The 19,617-nt window shown below is 41.2% G+C and overlaps 1 protein-coding gene across 1 annotated transcript in view; it reads right to left on the reverse strand.

Moving 5' to 3' along the window:
- Positions 1-19,617, reverse strand: part of ANTXR1 (ANTXR cell adhesion molecule 1) — a 284,719-nt gene that overhangs the window by 181,996 nt on the left and 83,106 nt on the right. The window contains exons 2-5 of the mRNA XM_073622022.1: positions 15,442-15,513; positions 10,927-10,998; positions 4,903-4,984; positions 1,215-1,248 (exon numbers count right to left, since the gene is read on the reverse strand). Of these exons, the coding sequence (XP_073478123.1) occupies positions 1,215-1,248; positions 4,903-4,984; positions 10,927-10,998; positions 15,442-15,513 (260 nt within the window). The remainder of the gene's footprint in view (positions 1-1,214; positions 1,249-4,902; positions 4,985-10,926; positions 10,999-15,441; positions 15,514-19,617) is intronic.

The raw sequence follows: 19,617 nt of genomic DNA on the forward strand, positions 1-19,617 counted from the left end.
TGGTATTTCCCATGTTGTCCTACTTATTCAATACATCTGTATGGCACAGTTTGACAAAGCAAGTTCTTGCTAATTGGTAGGATCTACTGGTGTATGGCCAACTCTAAAAGTTCAGCTGATATTATTTTAACGGAATATAGTTAATGTTAACAAAATAAAGCTAATCTGTCACTTAAACTGAGGGAACACATTGTTAAAAGAATAATAAAAGAATGAAGAATGGAAAAAACGGTGGTGTACCATTCAATGATCTAATCTCAGCATCAGATAATTTTATACTCATTGTTATGTTATTGGACACTGGGCATACTTACTTCATGTGTTCAAGTTAATTTGGACAATAGGAATGGGTGAATTAATTTGCCCCCACCTCTGGATGTACAGTAAATTGAACCACTCAGCAACAAAATAAAAATGAGTGGTTACATTGATTTGCTGTTGAAATGCTAAAGGGCTCTCTAAAGTGTTACTAAACCCACAACAGTAAAATCAGTTTGTATATACAACAAAGCATGCTTGTTATACTCACTGTGGAACTTTGGAACTTAAGCGGTTGATCCTCTGTATTGTGTAAAAAGGCTGTTTTATCCTCTATGCACAGATCCTTCCCTCCTGCACTGTCTATCTGGGGAAGGCCAGCTAACACAGGCAGGGTAGCCAACCTGCACATGCTCAGTTGTGTATTTTATGCTGGAGAGAATAATTACTTGTTCTCAGAGCTAGCCAGGTCACATGATATTGACATCACACATGTGGGTGTGTATACAGGCTGTAGTGGAAATCTTCACCTTTCTGAACTCTCAGCACTGGAGAAACTGTGCAGTTTATTACTGACCGTGGTATACAGACATAGTGGCAGTATTTTAATGTAAAAAGAAAATATATAAGCTGTTGGCACTGTGGGGGGGGGGGGGGGGGCGCAGATGAACAATTTTCCTTTCCAATTAAGGCCATCAAAGTCAAGATGATGGTGTGCACCCATGGAAATGGGGGTTAGCCTGTCCAGAAGGTCTGGGGAAGTTACCAATAAACATTTTCTATGCTCCATCTATTGAGAGGACAGAGCACAAAAATATTGTTTTGTTGGCAGATCAAGCATTGCCAATGTCTTGCTTTGTACACACTGTTATAATGCAATAGGTTATATGTGATAATTATAGGTGATTATTACAGAATGCATCAATGTCCACCTATGGCAACCCAGTTTTACATACCTTTGTGATTCTCATGATAGATTTGTTCACTGGCCTGGACAAATTCAATGAAAAAAGGATGATTTTAGCAAGCATAAAGTTAATTGGATAGCTAAACATGTTTAATAAAGCAGTGGAAGTCAATCAGTTTGTGCTAAATCATAGCAGATCAGGAAAAAGGAAATCGCCTTACTGAATAGACAATAGCAATCATAATGTACAATTCACAAATGTCTCAAGGCTGTCCCTGCTCCACAACTTTGGCATACCTTAGAGACACTGATCGAATATGTTTAACTCTGTGAGTCTAATCATTCTCCATGAAATACAATCCTGAAGAAGGCAGATGCAATTCCTCTAAAATGCATTGGCTCTGCTCTACATGTATACTTTTATCTTCAATAAACAACTATAAAAATCATCAAGTGAGACTTGGACATCAGGTGCTCCTCTCCAGTCACCCAAGAATTCACAAATGTGACCTCAGTAAAGTGAAATCTGATTAGCTTCTAAGCATTACAAATCTTTTTTCTTTTTTTATCTTTGTTTGTATCATGTGGCAAATAAGCTTTTAAATGATGTGAAATGCTATGCAGGTCTGGTTACATTTATCCACCTGGTCTTTCTCTAATGATCCAACTACAGCTTTGTACATGTGTGGTTTAATTTCTTTTTTGCAATGTAGTAATAGAGATATGAAAAAGGCAGCAACTTTATGAAATGTCCTTATCACTCAGGTCTCTGAAGGTGCTCATGGACTCTGGAAGGGGGTTGAGCATGCAGGTATAATCTGACCACCTTCAAGTATAACTAAAGGCAAAACTTTTTTTCAGTTTTGGATAGAGTGGAGAGGGATTAGAAAACTTGTCAGATTTTATTGCTGTCTGTGCCCCCATTAAGGGGATTCACCCTCTCTATTTCTCCTGTTTACCCTTATTAAAAGTGAAAGTAAAAGAAAATCTGACATTTTGGGCTGTCCCCAGAAAAGTAATAGAGGGGATCTATTCCAATGGGGACACTAAATCTGGATTTTCTCTGACTGACTGTTTGGTTATGGAACAAGGAAGTGAAGGGAAAGCTCCGCTATGGGACGCAGATGGTCAAAAAAAAGTCTGACAGGGTTTTAATCCTCCTTCACTCTATCTCATATTAAAAAAAGTTTTGCCTTTTGTTCTACTTATATAGATCTACTATTAAGCCATCTTTTCACAAATTACTGGCACAGGGTATGTTTTCATATTTTATGTCGGAAGGGGAGCAAGAGAGTGATCTAGGAAGACACTGCTTGGGAAGATCAGATGAAGATCCATTTGATGAATACTGTCCAGTTGACACACTTCCAGGGTGCTTACTTCACTCCACAAATATGAAATTACTTTTTGAAAATGGGTACATTGCATAATTGTTACCTCATGTCTATGTAAAGTTTATGGCAGAGCTAACTGATTATTTTTACATAAAGTTGTGGATGTTGAGATATCTGTCCAACCTCGTTCACAGTTCAGGAGTGCTATATACTGCTGGGATATCTTCCCCAGCCTGGCCAATACATTGTTGCAGTGCATTGTCAGTCACAGATATTTTATGGAGAAACGTGAATGAATGGCATCTAGTAAAGTTTTCTGAAATGTGCAATAAAACGGGTCTGTCACCATCATAACAAGTTAGTCCACTGTCACGTTACTTACTGGCCTTTACTGCTCAGTCATCACCTGATTGTCAAACCAGTTGCATCATTTGCTATTGCCTGACCTTTTATGTGCACATATTGTTTTAGTTCATCTCATCTACAAATATGGACCATACATGTTGTGAGCAAATAATTATCTTTTTTTTAACAGAAAATGCTAACAAGACAAGTCACAACTAGCATAATAAATGTGACATACTTTAATATGGATTTGCATGCCTACCCCATCGGTCATAAAAAACAACTTTTATTTTGTATTCAATAAAAATACTGTAAGTATGTAATATACATTTTGTTTTACTGTGTGTTTCTTATTTCCTTTATTGTACAAAAAACAATTATTGTCCAAAAAACAAGAGTGAGATACTTATTAGCTCTATATAGGTGTTCATCATTTCCTATTTATTGATCATACAAAATATTTCCTATATTCCTTCTATTTATTTTACTTTTGTTTGTTTTCAATTACTTTTTTCCTCAATATATGTCTATATTTTTGCTCCCCTATTTCTTTTTCTAATTCTAAAAATCCTTCTATTATTTCCTATCTAATCTTACTCTACTTTCTCTCTCATTTCAAATTCAATTTTTTTCAATATACCATTCGAGATAATATTTTCCCTTTTCCCCATAAACCCAAACCAATATCTTTCACCTTCCTTATCAGAGGATAATTAGTTGATGATAACTTCAGTTTCAATGATATTGGTTCCTTTTCCTGCAGGACAGGTGGGTCTTCCTGCTCAGGTTGTCGCTTTTTGACTTTTGACATTGATTACACGTCTTCTGATTGTTACCTATTGGTATCTGGGTTTCTGGGTTCTTGCTTTTGGGTTTATGATTACATCATCGTTGGCAGATCTACAGATACTGGGGACCGTAACACCATTGAGGACACATCTTTATTGCTAAATCACGCTATTTGACTACCTGTAATGGGTGTAATTTTGGTCCGGTGAGTAGGATGTCTGCTTGATTAATTTACACATGATTTATGAGCGCAGTATGGAATATTATTAAGTTTCTTTGTCACATATTTAGACCTTTGGTCTCACTACGAGCTGCTCTATTTATTATTTGTTATTATTGTTATCAATATCATTGTTGTTAATTATTTATCCAGGGTGCGCGGCTATAGGTTTTACCTATTTTTTCACACACTTAGAGGTTGATTTACTAAAGGCAAATAGACTGTGCACTTTGTAAAGTGAAGTTGGGCTCTGCAATTGCAGTTGCTACAGAACTTAGCAAATGAGGTAAAGGTTCATTTTCAAAGAAAATGGCATGTATCTGTAGTGGTGTTTAGTACTTTGGCTCTGTCTGGGCACATAACCTGTTGGAAAGCTGTTGCAGATATGACAAGATGTTGATGGACGCCTGGCTGAACCCTTGTAGTTTATTGTAAACAAAGGGAACTCAGAGGCAGGGAATTACATCATAACCATTTGGTTCCTCTATGAAAAACATTACATTATTTAAGGATTAAACATAAGGCACACTACCACCTAGTGGCATGAGAATGGTTGTAGCACCTCTGTCTGCATAAACAGCATGCTAACAGAGGGAGAAGATTAGAAATGCCTGAAAAGAAAAAGTAATAGAAGGAATATAGTAAGTGTTTTGTAATATCAATAATAAGGAACCCCTATATAAAGCAGTAAAGTAAGAAAAATAAAACACATACATTAAGACAAAATGTATAGTACAGCAAAATTAGTATTGACATTATGTTTGTTTTTTATGTTCTCTGATGGGGTGGACATGCAAGTTAGTAATGTATGTCACATTGCTAGATATGAAGTAGTTGCTACCCCAGATGTGGAAAAATAAAACTCTCCCATTGGAAATAAAAAAGTCACAGCCCCTATAATATTGGATTATGTGAGAAGTGACAGTGACTTCATCTAATAAATTTGTAATTACCACTACATATAATAACACAACACATTATGAGAGGGAGTTCCCATGCCATTAAAACACAAAGGTTTTCCAGTGCAATAGTCAACACTTGCTCCTTACCCTCTCAATTCCCTCATGCATGTAGGTATCTCCACCTGGTTGAACTTTCTCTAGCTCTGACAAGCCTAGCTTGATTTGGTCTCTGTGAAAAAAAACATCAATCCATCAGGGTAATTGTTTATAATAAAGTTTAAATAATTGAATCTGCTGTGGAATAGCTATGGAACAGTAATGTTATTCTGGGAAGTACAAAATTGTCACATTTATTTTGTACGTTATTCAGGTCCTGATGGACACGTACAGTGCCTTGAAAAAGTATTCATACCCCTTATAATTTTCCACATTTTGTCATGTTACAACCAAAAACGTAAATGTATTTTATTGGGATTTTATGTGATAGACCGACACAAAGTGGCACATAATTGTTAGGTGAAAGGAAAATGATAAATTGGTTTTCAAAATGGTTTACAAATAAATATGTGAAAAGTGTGGCGTGCATTTGTATTCAGCCCCCCTGAGTCAATACTTTGTAGAACCACCTTTCACTGCAATTACAGCTGCAAGTCTTTTTGGGGATGTCTCTACCAGCTTTGCACATCTACGAAGTCAAATTTTTGCCCATTCTTCTTTGCAAAATAGCTCAAGCTCTATCAGATTGGATGGAGAGCGTCTGTAAACAGCAATTTTCAAGTCTTGCCACAGATTCTCAATTAGATTTAGGTCTGGATTTTGACTGGGCAATTCTAACACATGAATATCCTTTAATCCAAACCATTCCATTGTAGCTCTGGCTGTATGTTTAGGGTTGTTATCTCAGCTCTTTTGCAGACTCTAACAGGTTTTCTTCTAAGATTGCCCTGTATTTGACTCCATCCATCTTCCCATCAACTCTGACCAGCTTCCCTGTCCCTGCTGAAGAAAAGCATCCCCACAACATGATGCTGCCACCACCATGTTTCAGTATGGGATGTGCAGTGTTAGTTTTCTGCCACACATAGCATTTTACTTTTGGGACAAAAAGTTACATTTTGGTTTCATCTGACCAGAGCACCTTCTTCCAGATGTTTGCTATGTCCCCCACATGACTTCTCGCAAACTACAAACGGAACTTCTTATAGCTTTCTTTCAACAATGGCTTTCTTCTTGCCACTCTTCCATAAAGGCCAGATTTGTGAAGTGCACGACTGATAGTTGTCCTGTGGACAGATTCTCCTACCTGAGCTGTGGATCTCTGCAGCTCCTTCATGGGCCTCCTGGCTGTTTTTCTGATTAATGCTCTTCTTGTCCGGCCTGTCAGTTTAGGTGGATGGCCATGTCTTGGTAGGTTTGCTGTTGTGCCATACTCTTTCCATTTTCAGGTGGTGGATTGAACAGTGCTCCGTGAGATGTTCAAAGCTTGGGATATTTTTTTATAACCTAACCCTGCTTTAAACTTCTCCACAACTTTATCCCTGACCTGTCTGGTGTGTTCCCTTACTAATATTCGAGGGAGGAGAGGGGGCGGAGTGAGCGGAGTTTGGTTGTGAGTGGCCAGGAAGCGCCAGCAGCGAACCGGTGAGGTGACCCGCAGGCTTTCACGCTCCACACTCCCTGGGTCCGCCATGACCTTTTAGTGGTTCTAGTGTTTCTAATGTTTCGCTTCATGTGTTACTACATTATCCTGCTTGCTGTGAAGTGCTGTGACTACATTTACCCTGCCTGCTGTGATATGCTGTGAAGTATCATGCCCATTATTTTTATGGATCATGTGAGTGCATTGGTTTTAGTTTCAGTTTGTGATTAAATCTTTTAAACGTTAATACACTATCTGGAGCATTTTTTATTCTTTATGTGGAACCTTCATCCCATGAATGGTGTTCGGCACATTGAGTAGTGGATGACTGTGCTCACATGGTAACCCCCATGATAGTGGGTTAAAGCCTTGGCCGGCCAAACACGAGAGTGTAAGGCCTCAACAGCTGGTGAGTTTGCCATTCGTAAGGGAGTGGATTCATGTCACTGAGGTGTGGTGGACAGTACGGCACAGGATTATGAAATAGAGACACTCACTTGGAATATCTTCTTTTTCTCGTTTTCTCGTTGGCACGAATACACATATATTGTGGACTTATCACTATTATTTGTTTTCATCTGGCTTTTCGTTTTTTATGCTGAAGCCTAGTCACTAAGGCGGATCATTGTGTTCACTATGTCAATGAATGTCATTTTTTGAAATGTATCATTCAATGTTTTTTTATTTTTGACAATTTGCTGTATACACATTTTTAGCACTTTAGGTTTGCAGTCTCCCAAGTGGGGGTTACACCACACTAGGGAAGTGTATTGTGGTTCATCACTCCATACACTAGTTTATTATATGTTTATGGGTGGACTGGAACCCTATAAGACCAGTTTGATTAGATTACTCTTCAGTAAGAGTGTATTGATTGGTCATTTCACTCTATTTATTAGGCATATAGCGCCACTAGTCATCCACAGGGTGTTTTTCAGTTTTTAAAGATTTTTTTTATAACCTAACCCTGCTTTAAACTTCTCCACAACTTTATCCCTGACCTGTCTGGTGTGTTCCTTGACCTTCATGATGCTGTTTGTTCACTAAGGATTTCTAACAAACCTCTGAGGGCTTCACAGAACAGCTGTATTTAAATTGAGATAAAATTACACACAGGTGGACTATATTTACTAATTAGGTGACTTCTTCTGAAGGCAATTGGTTCCACTACATTTTAGTTAGGGGTATCAGAGTAATGCCCTGTACACACTGTCGGATTTTCTGATGGAAAAAGTGCGATCGGTTTGTGTTGTCAGAAATTCCGATCGTGTGTGGGCTCCATCGTACTTTTTCCGTCGGAATTTCTGAAACACAAAGTTTGAGAGCAAGATATAAAATTTTCCGACAACAAAATCCTATCATTTAAATTCCGATCGTGTGTACACAAATCTGACGCACAAAGTGCCACGCATGCTCAGAATAAATTAAGGGACGAAAGCTATTGGCTACTGCCCCGTTTATAGTCCCGACGTACATGTTTTACGTCACCGCGTTCAGAACGATCGGATTTTCCGACAACTTGTGTATGCGAGACAAGTTTGGCCCAAAATCCGTTGGGAAAAAATCCAATGGATTTTGTTGTCGAAATGTCCGATCAATGTCCGATCGTGAGTACAGGGCATAAAAGGGGCTGAATACAAATGCTCACCACACTTTTCAGATATTTATTTATAAAAAAATTGGAAAACCATTTAATATTTTCCATCCACTTCACAATTATGTGCCACGTTGTGTTGGTCTATCACATAAAATCCTAATAAAATATATTTAGGTTTTGGTTGTAACATGACAAAATTTGGAAAATTTAAAGGGATGCGAATACTATTTCAAGGCAGCTGGACATTTGGCTACCCAGATTTGTGCATCGAATCACTGAGCAGAGCAGAACAAGAATCTGACACTTTTAGAAGTGTTGGGGTCCTAAACCCTCCTGTCCTTTACAGCCAAGGAAGCTGCCTTCTTAGCCTTTACTTGATCTGCAGTTGCCATGGTGTTATACATGTGATCAGCTTCAACACCAGACATTTAATGGCTTGACAATTCAGGTTCAGTGCTAACATATCCACTAATGTCATGCCTGTTTTGGGAAACAAAGCAGAGTTTTGGAGGCCAAAGTAGAGGAATTGTTTAAGGAAGAGTGGGTGGTCAAATTCATCAAAGACAGAAGAAAGGTTTATTTGTATGAGTAAAGAGTAGTAGCCATTGGTTTTTGCAGTTGGAAAGTTGTTAGGGAGTTTTAGTAGGGCCGTTTTTGTAAAGTGTTGTAGGCTAATGCCAGACTGTAAAGGGTCAAGAAGGTGATGTAGCAGTTTAAAGAGTCAGAGATCAGATGTTATGAAGTTTGGAGGTGAGCAGGAGCAAAAAAGTTGGATCTTAAGTTGTTAAGACTGCTGGGGGCCCATTGAGGGCTTTTTAAAAAGATAAAATCCACCCTTGCAGTGGGGTCCCTCTGCAGTGCAAGGATTAAATGCTCATTTAGTCAATGGGTTCTGGGATAATGTGTATTACTTACCTTATCCCTTACTCTAGCACTGTTCTCTTCTGTCCAAAGCTCCAGGCTTTGGAAAGACATTCGTCGGTTCCTTCAAATTTTTTTCCTGGAGTTCAGCTTTAAGTATGGGGGTGACCAGTGCATGTTTTAGAGGGGAGAGAAAGATGGCAATAGAGGGGGAGAGACTGAAATTGTTGTTCACAGAGTGTAAAATCCAGAAAGAGGGTAAATGGAGTCGTTTTGAGAGAATGGGGTTCAGGGGACAGGTGCTTAGGTGGGCATCAGAGAAAAGTTTAGCAACCTCCTCTGCCTTAACAGGGTCAAAAGAAGAAAAGTATTGAATGTGGTGGTACACGTGGTATGTTAAGTAGGGGTGATATCTAGACAGGGCTCACCAGGAATTGCATGTATCTTGATTTTGAAATGATTGGAAATGTCCTGGCCAGTGAATGAGCGGGTGAAGGTAGTGGGGGGGCAAAGTAGAGAGTTAAAAATTGAAAAGTGTTGACAAGGACTGGATGAGAGGGTATTAATGAAAGTGATGAAATATGTTTGTTTGGCTGCTTGGAGAGAAGAATTATATTTTAGAAGGCAGATTTATTCAGGGTAATGTTTTACAACCCTGTCAAACAGAACACCAGAAGTCTCACAAGACATAGCCATGCTCTTGGACAAGTGTGATATAAAACTATATGTAGCAATAACTCTTGGTGGAGCTGCTGGTTTAAAACGGGCTGTTACCTTCACTCCCGCCACCTCTGTTTCGCCGGCACCGGGTCTAGGGGCTCGTTAAGTTTACCTCTGGATGATGTAAGCTCTAAACACCTGAGTATGTTTTCCAATGCTTTATTGAACAGGTAATAAAGGAAGTAGCAGGAAAGAGGTAGAAGGAAAACTGCAGGGAAGCTCAAATACCTTTCCTGTAGTATTTCTGTAGTACGTTGTTAGGAATTGAACACTTGTAGTTGTATGACCTCCCCTTGTGTGATTCAATCTTAGCCCTCCTAGATAGGTCTCTCTCACTTGCCTAGCAGCCAGTACGTAGCACGAACAAAAGTCTCTGCCACAGACTTGTTTGGAACAAAACCCGTACGATCCTCTGCCACAGGATTTAATGGTTTACGATGAGTATCAGACACAGCACTTGAACCTTTAAGCCAACCCAGCAGTACTATGCAGTAAGATTACTTCAGGATACGTCCCCCAACTGAGTCACCAGGCCCCTCTCCAGACCAGCACTCTGCATGATCCTTCGATGACGGGTCCTCCCCTGGGATCTCCTCAGTTGTCTAGCTTCTTCTCACAGGATAGACAGCCCAGGACCATTCCTCTGCCGCTGTGGTAGGCCCCAGACAGGCTTCTGGGCCCACCCACACGCCGCAGCGACGTGGGCCTCCAGAACGGAGGACCACAAGGTGGTATTCCTAATGCATACCTCTCGGCCAGGCGGGCCAGCAGGTGGCTGAAAACGAACCCCTAAACATGGCGTCTGTCCCATAAATACCCTCTCCCAGAATGCAACTCGGAGGACCACCTCCACCGAGTTGTCCCCGGGACAGAGGAGAACTCATATGCTTCAACACGTTGCTTTTCCAACACCAGCCCATGGTGACAACGACATATACCGGCGCAGTGTAGGATCACACGCAACTCAGCCAAGCTGGAACAGAGGCAAACCTAACTTCACCTAACAAGTAACCCACTAGATTTACCTATCAGCAGTAGATAAAAATCTATCAGCGCTACATATATTACACTTGTTCAAGAGCATGGCTATTTTTTTGAGACTTCTGATGCCGTCTGTTTGCCAGAGTTGTTATCGTCAGGGACCTTATTCTGTGTGTACTGAGAGGACCAGATGTGTCCAGCTTAAGAGTGTGTACCCATTGTGCTAGGTCAAAAGATTAGGTTAGGTTGAGAAGTTGAAAGGTAGTTTAATATTAGATGAAAGTTTCATTAACTTTTAATATTTAGATGCATATGCACACCCCCAACCCCACCTTTACTTTATTCCGTTATGCCATGTTGTTTCGGTACTCACCTGTCATCAGTCAGACGCATTAGGGTTGAGCCTCTCGTGGAAAAGACAATGAAGGACATTCTGAGTTGTGGGCTGTAAATAAAAAAAAAACATTTTTTGAAAGAGATATATACAGTAAGTGCCTTGTTTTACCTGCTAAAGGCTTTGTGTATCATCCTAGCACAGCCTAATTGAGGAGAACCTTTAGCCTACTGACTGGACCATTAACGAGCAGCAGCACACGAGTCACCAACTCTGTTCCCTCTTTTTGTCAGCTCATGTGCATTCTAATGCCGCGTACACACGGGCAGACTTTTCGACCGGACTGGTCTGATGGACTTTCCGATGGACTTTTGACGGACTTCCGACGGACTTTTGAACGAACGGACTTGCCTACACACGATCACACCAAAGTCCGACGGATTCGTACGTGATGACGTACGACCAGTCTAAAATAAGTTCATAGCCAGTAGCCAATAGCTGCCCTAGCGTGGGTTTTCGTCCATCGGACTAGCATACAGACGAGCAGATTTTTCGGCCGGACTCGAGTCCGTCGGAAAGATTTGAAGCATGTTTCAAATCTAAAGTCCGTCAGATTTTCGACTGGAAAAGTCCGCTGAAGGTCTGATGAAGCCCACACACGATCGGATTGTCCGCCGGACTCGGTCCGTCTGATCAGTCCAGTCAAAGTCTGCTCGTGTGTACGCGGCATAATAAAGCCTTATTGGCTCCAGGGTTCTGCCCCTCCCAGTCTGTGCAGGAGACTTCATGAGTCTGATATCAACACATATAGAGGTACTAAACTAGTTTCATTATTTTTTTTTAATTATTACATAACTGAATTAATCTGCCTATAGTTAACTTTAAGGCCTCATGTACATGGGAGTATGAATATGTGCCCAAAATATGCTCAATTTTTTTCTGACAGAACTTGCCAGAAAAAATACCTCTAATGTTACATGTGTATGTGCACACATGGTGTTGAGTGTAAACGCATTCTAATTGGAAGAACATTTATTTATTCTAGCCATTATGGCCAATAATGCTCGATGCTTCTAGCCAAATGCACCTTTGTTGCGCTTTTGGTTTTTTTTTTGCCTGTAAACGCTCCTCTCCAAATATGCATGTAAACACAGGCTAACATAGCCTAACCGCCTGTATAAGAGGTGTTTGCAATCTTAAGGGTTTTTACTGTTTTTTAGAGATAGATAGATATGTAGTTGGGGCAGTCGAACATCTTCCCCACCCCCCGTCGCTCTTCTGCCCCCTCCCCCCCTGCAGGGATGCTGAACTGGGCAGCTGCGAGCGTGAGTGTACAGACTCTATTGCGCCCTCCCCTGTGGGCTGTTGTAAGGGAGAGATGCAGCTGGCTCCGCAGTCTTCTGCCTTCCTTGCTGGTACACTGTATACACAAAAAGCCAGGCTGGATCTGTGTAGAGTGGGCAGTGTAATTTCCCGCTCGCTTTTATCCCCCCCCCCCCCTTTGAAGAGTGGGTTGGAACCAATGAGAGGAAAAGAGCGAAAAGGCAAATGGCAAAGCTGCAGAAAGGAACTGGTTGTGCAGCAGAGCCTCATGAGAATTGTAGTCCTTAAAGGTGCCCTTCATTAGATTTGTGAAAGAAGATTAATGGCTACTGGACTCCAGTTTCCACAGATCCCTTCTTCTCGGGCAGAGAGCTTCATCATATTTTCCCAGGCAAATCTGTGGAGGGGGGTTAGTCTAGAGAGGAGAGCTAAGGGTACAGACCTATTATCAGGGTCTGTGCCCAGAAATCGTGGGACCAGAGTCAAGGAAAGGAGCCAAGCAAACCTACTTCTGTGCCTGTCCACCTATACCAGAGAGGGGATGGATCTGCATGTGAGTCTGCCAAAGCTAAAAGAAAAAACCTGTGCACTGCCAAAGAGTGTGATGAAAACTGAAGTGTTAAAGAGGAAATAAACTCCCCTTGTTTGTTTGTACCAACTGTATAGGTAAGCCTATAATAAGGCTTACCTATAGGTACTGTAAATATCTCCTAAACTTGCACCATTTAGGAGATATTTACTGTATACTGCGGCAATTATGTTATCGGAGCGTGCGCTTTGAAGGTACAGCCACCTTTGCTGTTTCTTCAGGACCTGTGCCGTGACCAGTGGTTTCCACGCACGAGAGTGATGTCATTGCGGCTCCGACCAATCACAGTGCCGGAGCCCGCAAACCCGGAAGGAAACACAGGGAGGATGACGGCCGTGTCATCGATGTGTGGGCGCCGCTGCAGGGCTTTATTCTAAGGTAAGTATTTCATAATGAGCTAGTATGCGATGTTGTGTTGCAGATTTTTTTTTTCAGTGAGGGTTTACAACCTCTTTAATCTGTGTTGACCTGACAGCTGCTGCAATTACTGAATCTGTGTTCCTCACATAAAATAGCAAAAATAAATGAAAAGTGTTGCGTTGCTGTGATATACCAATGTATACAATTAATAAAATACTATATGAACATCAAAAAAATTGAATAAAAAGAACTTTCTTAATAAAAGACTAATAATCTTAGATATTCCAATATTATCCAGTGATCCTAAATTAACATAATAATTGTCCAGTGCTAAAAAGTCCAAGCAACACTATTTGTGCATTATAATGCCCCGTACACACGGTCGGATTTTCCGATGGAAAATGTCCGATCGGAGCGTGTTGTCGGAAATTCCGACCGTGTGTGGGCTCCATCGGACATTTTCCATCGGATTTTCCGACACACAAAGTTTGAGAGCGGGATATAAAATTTTCCGACAACAAAATCCGTTGTCGGAAATTCCGATCGTGTGTACACAAATCCGACGGACAAAGTGCCACGCATGCTCAGAATAAATAAAGAGATGAAAGCTATTGGCCACTGCCCCGTTTATAGTCCCGACGTACGTGTTTTACGTCACCGCGTTCAGAATGATCGGATTTTCCGACAACTTTGTGTGACCGTGTGTATGTAAGACAAGTTTGAGCCAACATCCGTCGGAAAAAATCCTAGGATTTTGTTGTCGGAATGTCCGAACAAAGTCCGACCGTGTGTACGGGGCATTAGTGTTCAATCGGTTACATAATTCACTCGCTGTGTCTCCTTTTTAAGCGTGAATTATATTTTATATAAGTCTGCCAAAGCTGCCCACAAAGATTTTAAGAGAGAGATCAAAGCTGAGAGGTTGCACCCCGTGTAAGGATCTGATTAGATTGGGGCAACAGGACCTGATGGCTGGGACCTGTTGAACGCCAAACCTTTTGGGACCAGACTTGTCACCTGCCAGGAGGGGTGAGCTGAATCACATGCTTTAAACACCCGCTAAACACTGCTAACACATTGGAGACTGCTCCTATTTGGCAGCCCACCCACCATTCTATGCCAACACTCTTAAAGGGACCACTTACATGCAACACCTAAAGAAGGACCCCAACGCAAGCCGGCTAACATTAACTTTTAGGCGCCAGGCACTTTGCGATTTCCTTCTAGATGAACCCCGCTTAAGATCATTTACAGATACCCACAGCTGGGGTCTCAGTTTAGAGTGCAATCAAGAACATTCTTACTGCGTTAACTGGGTTTAACCATGCTCACTGCTAGTAAACTCAGTTCAAATGTGTATTCTTCTACATATTTTTGGTAATAAAAATCACAATAAGCGTATATTGATTGGTTTGCGCAAAAGTTATAGCATCTACAAAATAGGGGATAAATTTATGGCATTTTTATATTTATTTAATTTTTTTTACTAGTAATGGCGGCGATCTGCAATTTTTATCAGGACTGCGACATTATGGCGGACACATCGGACACTTTTGACACATTGTTTTAAAACCATTGACAATTATACAGCGATCAGTGCTATAAAAATGCACTGATTACTTGTTTAAGTGTCACTGGCAGGGAAGGGGTTAAAACTAGGGGCGATCAAGGGGTTAACTGTCTTCCTTGACTGTGTGTTCTAACTGTGGGGGGAGGGGACTGGCTATAGGAGATGACAGATCATGGTTTCTACCTATTAGGAACTCATGATCTGCCTCTCCTCTCCTCGCAGAACAGGGATTTGTGTGTTTACACACACATGTCCCTGTTCTGTCTCTCATGCCCACGATTGCGCGCGGCCGGCGGTTAACGCGACCGCCAGCCACGAGCATCGGCACCCCCGCAATGCAGCGGGCGCATGCTTGCTATCCCACTTAAAGGAGCCCACATACACCTGCGACAGTTCGCGGGATCGTGCCGACCTGCCGCAGTATGATTACATTGTAGCAAAATATAATTTCTTCAGTGTTGTTACATGAAAAGGTATAGTAAAATATTTACATAAATATGAGGGGGTGTACTCACTTTTGTGAGATACTGTAGATAGATAGATACAGATTTGTGTATATGAAACATTTATATTACTGTGTACATGGGAGATCAAGGAGATATGTCAATTATTAACATTATCATTAACAATTAAATAACAATAATAGAAACAGTAAAACAGAAGGAGAGCAGAGCACAGAGGCAGCAACTGTAAGACAAGAGACAAAACATACCTGATAAACCTTTCTGTCAGTTGTTCTACAAAGTAATAGATCTCATTCCAGTGGTGGAGGACACTTCCAGACCTATGGGAAAGAACATTGCTCATTGTTATTTTAGCAGCTAATATAAACTAAAATCACATTTAATTTTCTTAGGGAAGTAATAAAGAAGTTAAGATGCAAGCAATGTACTTTATTGAGGAGCTTAAATTCCTCTTTTCCCTCCAGCATGCATTCTTTGTATATCCCTTTATAGAATGCTTTAAAGAATCTAGAAGGGACTGGTGGAGGAGTCAATAGCTCAATGCAAGATTTGTCATAAAAATACATAGATAATATTTGACTGCCAAACCAGCTGCTGACAAGACCTGTGCTTGCAATCACACTGGAAAAATCACATTAAGCCTAGGTTCACACTCACAGCGGGAATAAAATTGTGTGAGTTCAGCTGAACGCGCACAATTCTACTACAAGTCCCATCATGCCTCTGGGTGTCATGCTTGTGGCTGTCAGAGTCTTGCTATGCCTCATGGGACTTGTAGTTCTGCAATAGCTGGAGGTCTGCTAATTGCATATCCCTGCTTTATAGCGATAACAGTGAGATAACCCTTTGGGTGCAGTGATATTTTTCCATTGTCCTCAAATATTTGACTTGTGGCAGTGCCCTGGCTGTTATATGAACAGGAATTGAGTGGACAGCTATAAAAACTCACAAATGATCTAACCCACCCTTCTCTATCCAAAGCAAAGCAAAAAATAGAGAATCTTTGTGACCCACTTTAATTTATATGAGGAAATTGTTTCTAAAGCACTGAAACAGCTTAAAGTGGTTGTAAACCCATTAAAAAAAAAAAAAACACCTGCAAGACAAAGGCATAATGAGCTCATTATGTAATACTCACCTGAGATCGAAGCCCTCGCTGCGGTGCCCGTACACAGCACTGGCCGGCCACATCACTCCCGGGGGTTACTTCCGGGTATCGTGGCTCCGGCGCTGTGATTGGCCAGAGCTGCGATGACGTCACTCCCGCGAATGCGCGCGGTAACGGAACACTCACTGAAGCAACGGCACATACATGCGTTGCTTCAGTTTGTGTCAGTGCGCATGTGCCGATGATGTCGGCACATGCAAATAAAGGGGATATCCGTACAGGTTTAGGAGATATCCTGGGTAGCTACAGGTAAGCCTTATTATAGGCTTACCTGTAGCGAAAAGTGGTCTGTAAGGGTTTACAACCACTTTAATTTAGTAACAAGGCCATTACTAAAGAAAACCCATTGATAATTCCGGGGTCAATAAAACAATATTTTCAGCAGTTGATGTTCTGAAGGCAACTTTCTATCAAACTGCTTAAGCAGTGCAAGGGTTAAAATGGCTTTCTATTGGCATACAGCTGTGCAATAGATTAGCAAGGAAGAAAATAAAATAGGTATCAGGTTATGTTTGTCTTATTTTGACAATAGCGGCCAAGAAAAGCACGTTCCGAAGTAATACAAGTAGAGGATGGGGTCATGACTAGCACATTACCAAAGGGAATTGGTGAGAGGCTATGCAGGGATGAGGCATAGCAGTTTAGCACTTCTAAAAAGTAAACTTTCTTTTGGTGTTTGATAGCTTTACGAATGACATGTATCTACATGTAAAATCAAATTGAGGGGAAAAGGCTACTCTTCATTCCAAATGCAATTATTTTTTAAAAGAAAACTTTTTAACCTGTCGTGTTGAACCTTCTACATAGAAACTTCTTTGACTCGCCTCTCTGGATGGCCTTGCATGTAACAGCTCATATGAAATAAAAAAAAAAAAAAGAACCAAAAAGGAGCTGTGCGCTTCGGTTTAGTGCATGGGCAAGTGTGAATGAGTGAATGGGGAAAAGATAGGGTGGGGAGAAGGCAGCAATAGCAGTCCCCATAGGTTAAGTTTACTTTACTTGTTCCCACTTTTCTTTAGACTTGTATAAATTTGCTGTGCTGGATGCAGGGATGAGCGCCAGCAAATGTATACGAGAGTTTTGGATGAAATCCAAATCTTCCAAATCAGAAGCAAATGAATGATGAATCAGTAATTTTTCAGTTTATAAATATAGCCAAATAGTCAACAGAAAAATGATTATTACCAACTTGTACACATTGTATTATATTTGATAAATGAAGCTATACAATTATAGATTCTGATATATAGGAGTGGTACAAGATGCTTTTTACTAGTTCAATTCTAGCAAACAATACTATTTACTCGTAAGAAGTGAAATAAAAAAACGTAAATTTTCATAAGCATTGTCTAATTTTAGGCTGTGGGTATGTCCCATGTCACTTCACCTTGAAAGCTATTTTTTACATTGGAAGAACAATAAATCTCAGTCCTCAGTATTCCCTACAATATGCTATCTATTCCAGCTCACCGGACAAGTTTATAGCTGAAATACATCATGTGGATTTAATAAGTTGCCATAAATATTGTGAGCTTCAGGCTGCTGACTGAGCACAACCACCATACTTTGCTGCCAAAGCATTGGGGGAAATGAGAGACAGCGAATTCCTGCAAGGAAGCTGCTCCAACAGGGAAGTGATACACTGATATTGTGCTGATATGCTGTGTTCCTGCTAGGGACCCCTTGTTACTTTCTAAAGCCACTTTAATGGCTTTAGAATGACTAAGGGAACAAGGAACTAGAAGAGGAAACTTTTTAAATCTTGTCCAGACCATGTAAAGAAATTTCAAAATTTTAACCCTATTTTTTAGAGTGCCATGCCATGCTATATTGGTGACTGTGTGGTAGAGTATAACATAACAACTGGCACTCAAGAAAATAAGAAGAAACTTCAAATAATGTAACAAACAGAAGTACAGTCCCCAGTTCAAAACTTTCCTTTGAATCCTCTCCTCTCAAATGTCTCTCAGTCCATTAGCAAATATAACTGGGCTCACTACTCCTCCAATCCTCTGTTACTGGTCAGGTTTTCTCCTGGCTCCACATGTAAATCTTTGTCACATGTCAGTCTTTTTCAAAGCTCCCTCTTTTAACCTCTGTCACTTGTCAGTCTTACTCCTTGCTCCTTATCCAAGTCTCTGTCATTTGTCAGTTTTCCACATGTTCCTCCTCTAAACTACTGTCACTTGTAAGCATTCCTCACTGCTCCTCCTCCAAACCTCTGCCACTTTTCAGTCTTCCTTCATGCTCCTCATCTAAACCTTTGTCATTTGTCAATTTTCCACATTTCTCCTCTAAACCTCTGTCACTTGCCAGTCTTCCTCACTTCCTCTCTTCCAAACTTCTCTCACTTGTCTGTCACAGGGGCAGCCCGTCCATTAAGGGCTCATGGGCACCGCCTCCCCTTTCCATCGCGGCATGGGTTTTTTTTTTTAAGTACCTGATTAGAGCCAGAGGCTCTAATAGGCTTCAAAATAGGTTGGGCTCCGGACGCAGAGCATTGCGCTCAGAGCCCACCCAGGTGTATTAGAATAGCGAATGAATATTCGCTATTCTAACACTGAATTGCCTCTCCCCCAATCCAGAAGCGCGAGTCTGAAACCCATTTCCCGATTGTCTGAAAGGATAGGCGATCCTATCGGATGCCTAGGAGGAGGAGGAGGGAGATCCACGACGGAAGTCACCATGATCCACAGGAGGAAGAAGGAAGAAAGCTGGCACTCGCTGGACACGCTTCCTAGATGGGGTAGGCCCCCCCAAAAGAAAAAACCACCAGTCACCACTGGTCTGTCTTCTTCTTTGCTCTTCATGCAAACCGCTGCCATTTGTCATTTTTCCTCCTTATTTCTCCTCCAAACCTGTCACTTACGCAGGGCCGGTCAAGGGGTTGGCAGAAGGGACCACTGCCTCAGGGATGTTGGGGCCCTGACCCTAATCCTAAGGAAAGTGGGGGCACAGTTTGGCATCTTTGCCCTGGGCACTGGATAGCCTTGTCCCAGAACGGCTTGTACGTCATTTTCCTCGCTCCTCGCTCAAATTTCTGTCATTTGTCAGTCTTCCTTCTCGTTTGTCCATTATACCTCTGTCACATGCCAGTCTTCCTCTTTGCTCCTTCTTCAACCTTTGCCACTCTTCCTGGGTTTGGTTGACAGTTGTAAAGGATGAGTTACAAGAAAATGAGGTTTCTAGGACATGTGAAAAGGATGACTGATGAATGACATTGGTTTAACGAAGGAATGATCGAAGTTATGAGACA

The sequence above is a fragment of the Aquarana catesbeiana genome, linkage group LG03 (genome assembly GCF_042186555.1).
Source record: "Aquarana catesbeiana isolate 2022-GZ linkage group LG03, ASM4218655v1, whole genome shotgun sequence".
Taxonomy (NCBI): Eukaryota; Metazoa; Chordata; class Amphibia; order Anura; family Ranidae; genus Aquarana; species Aquarana catesbeiana.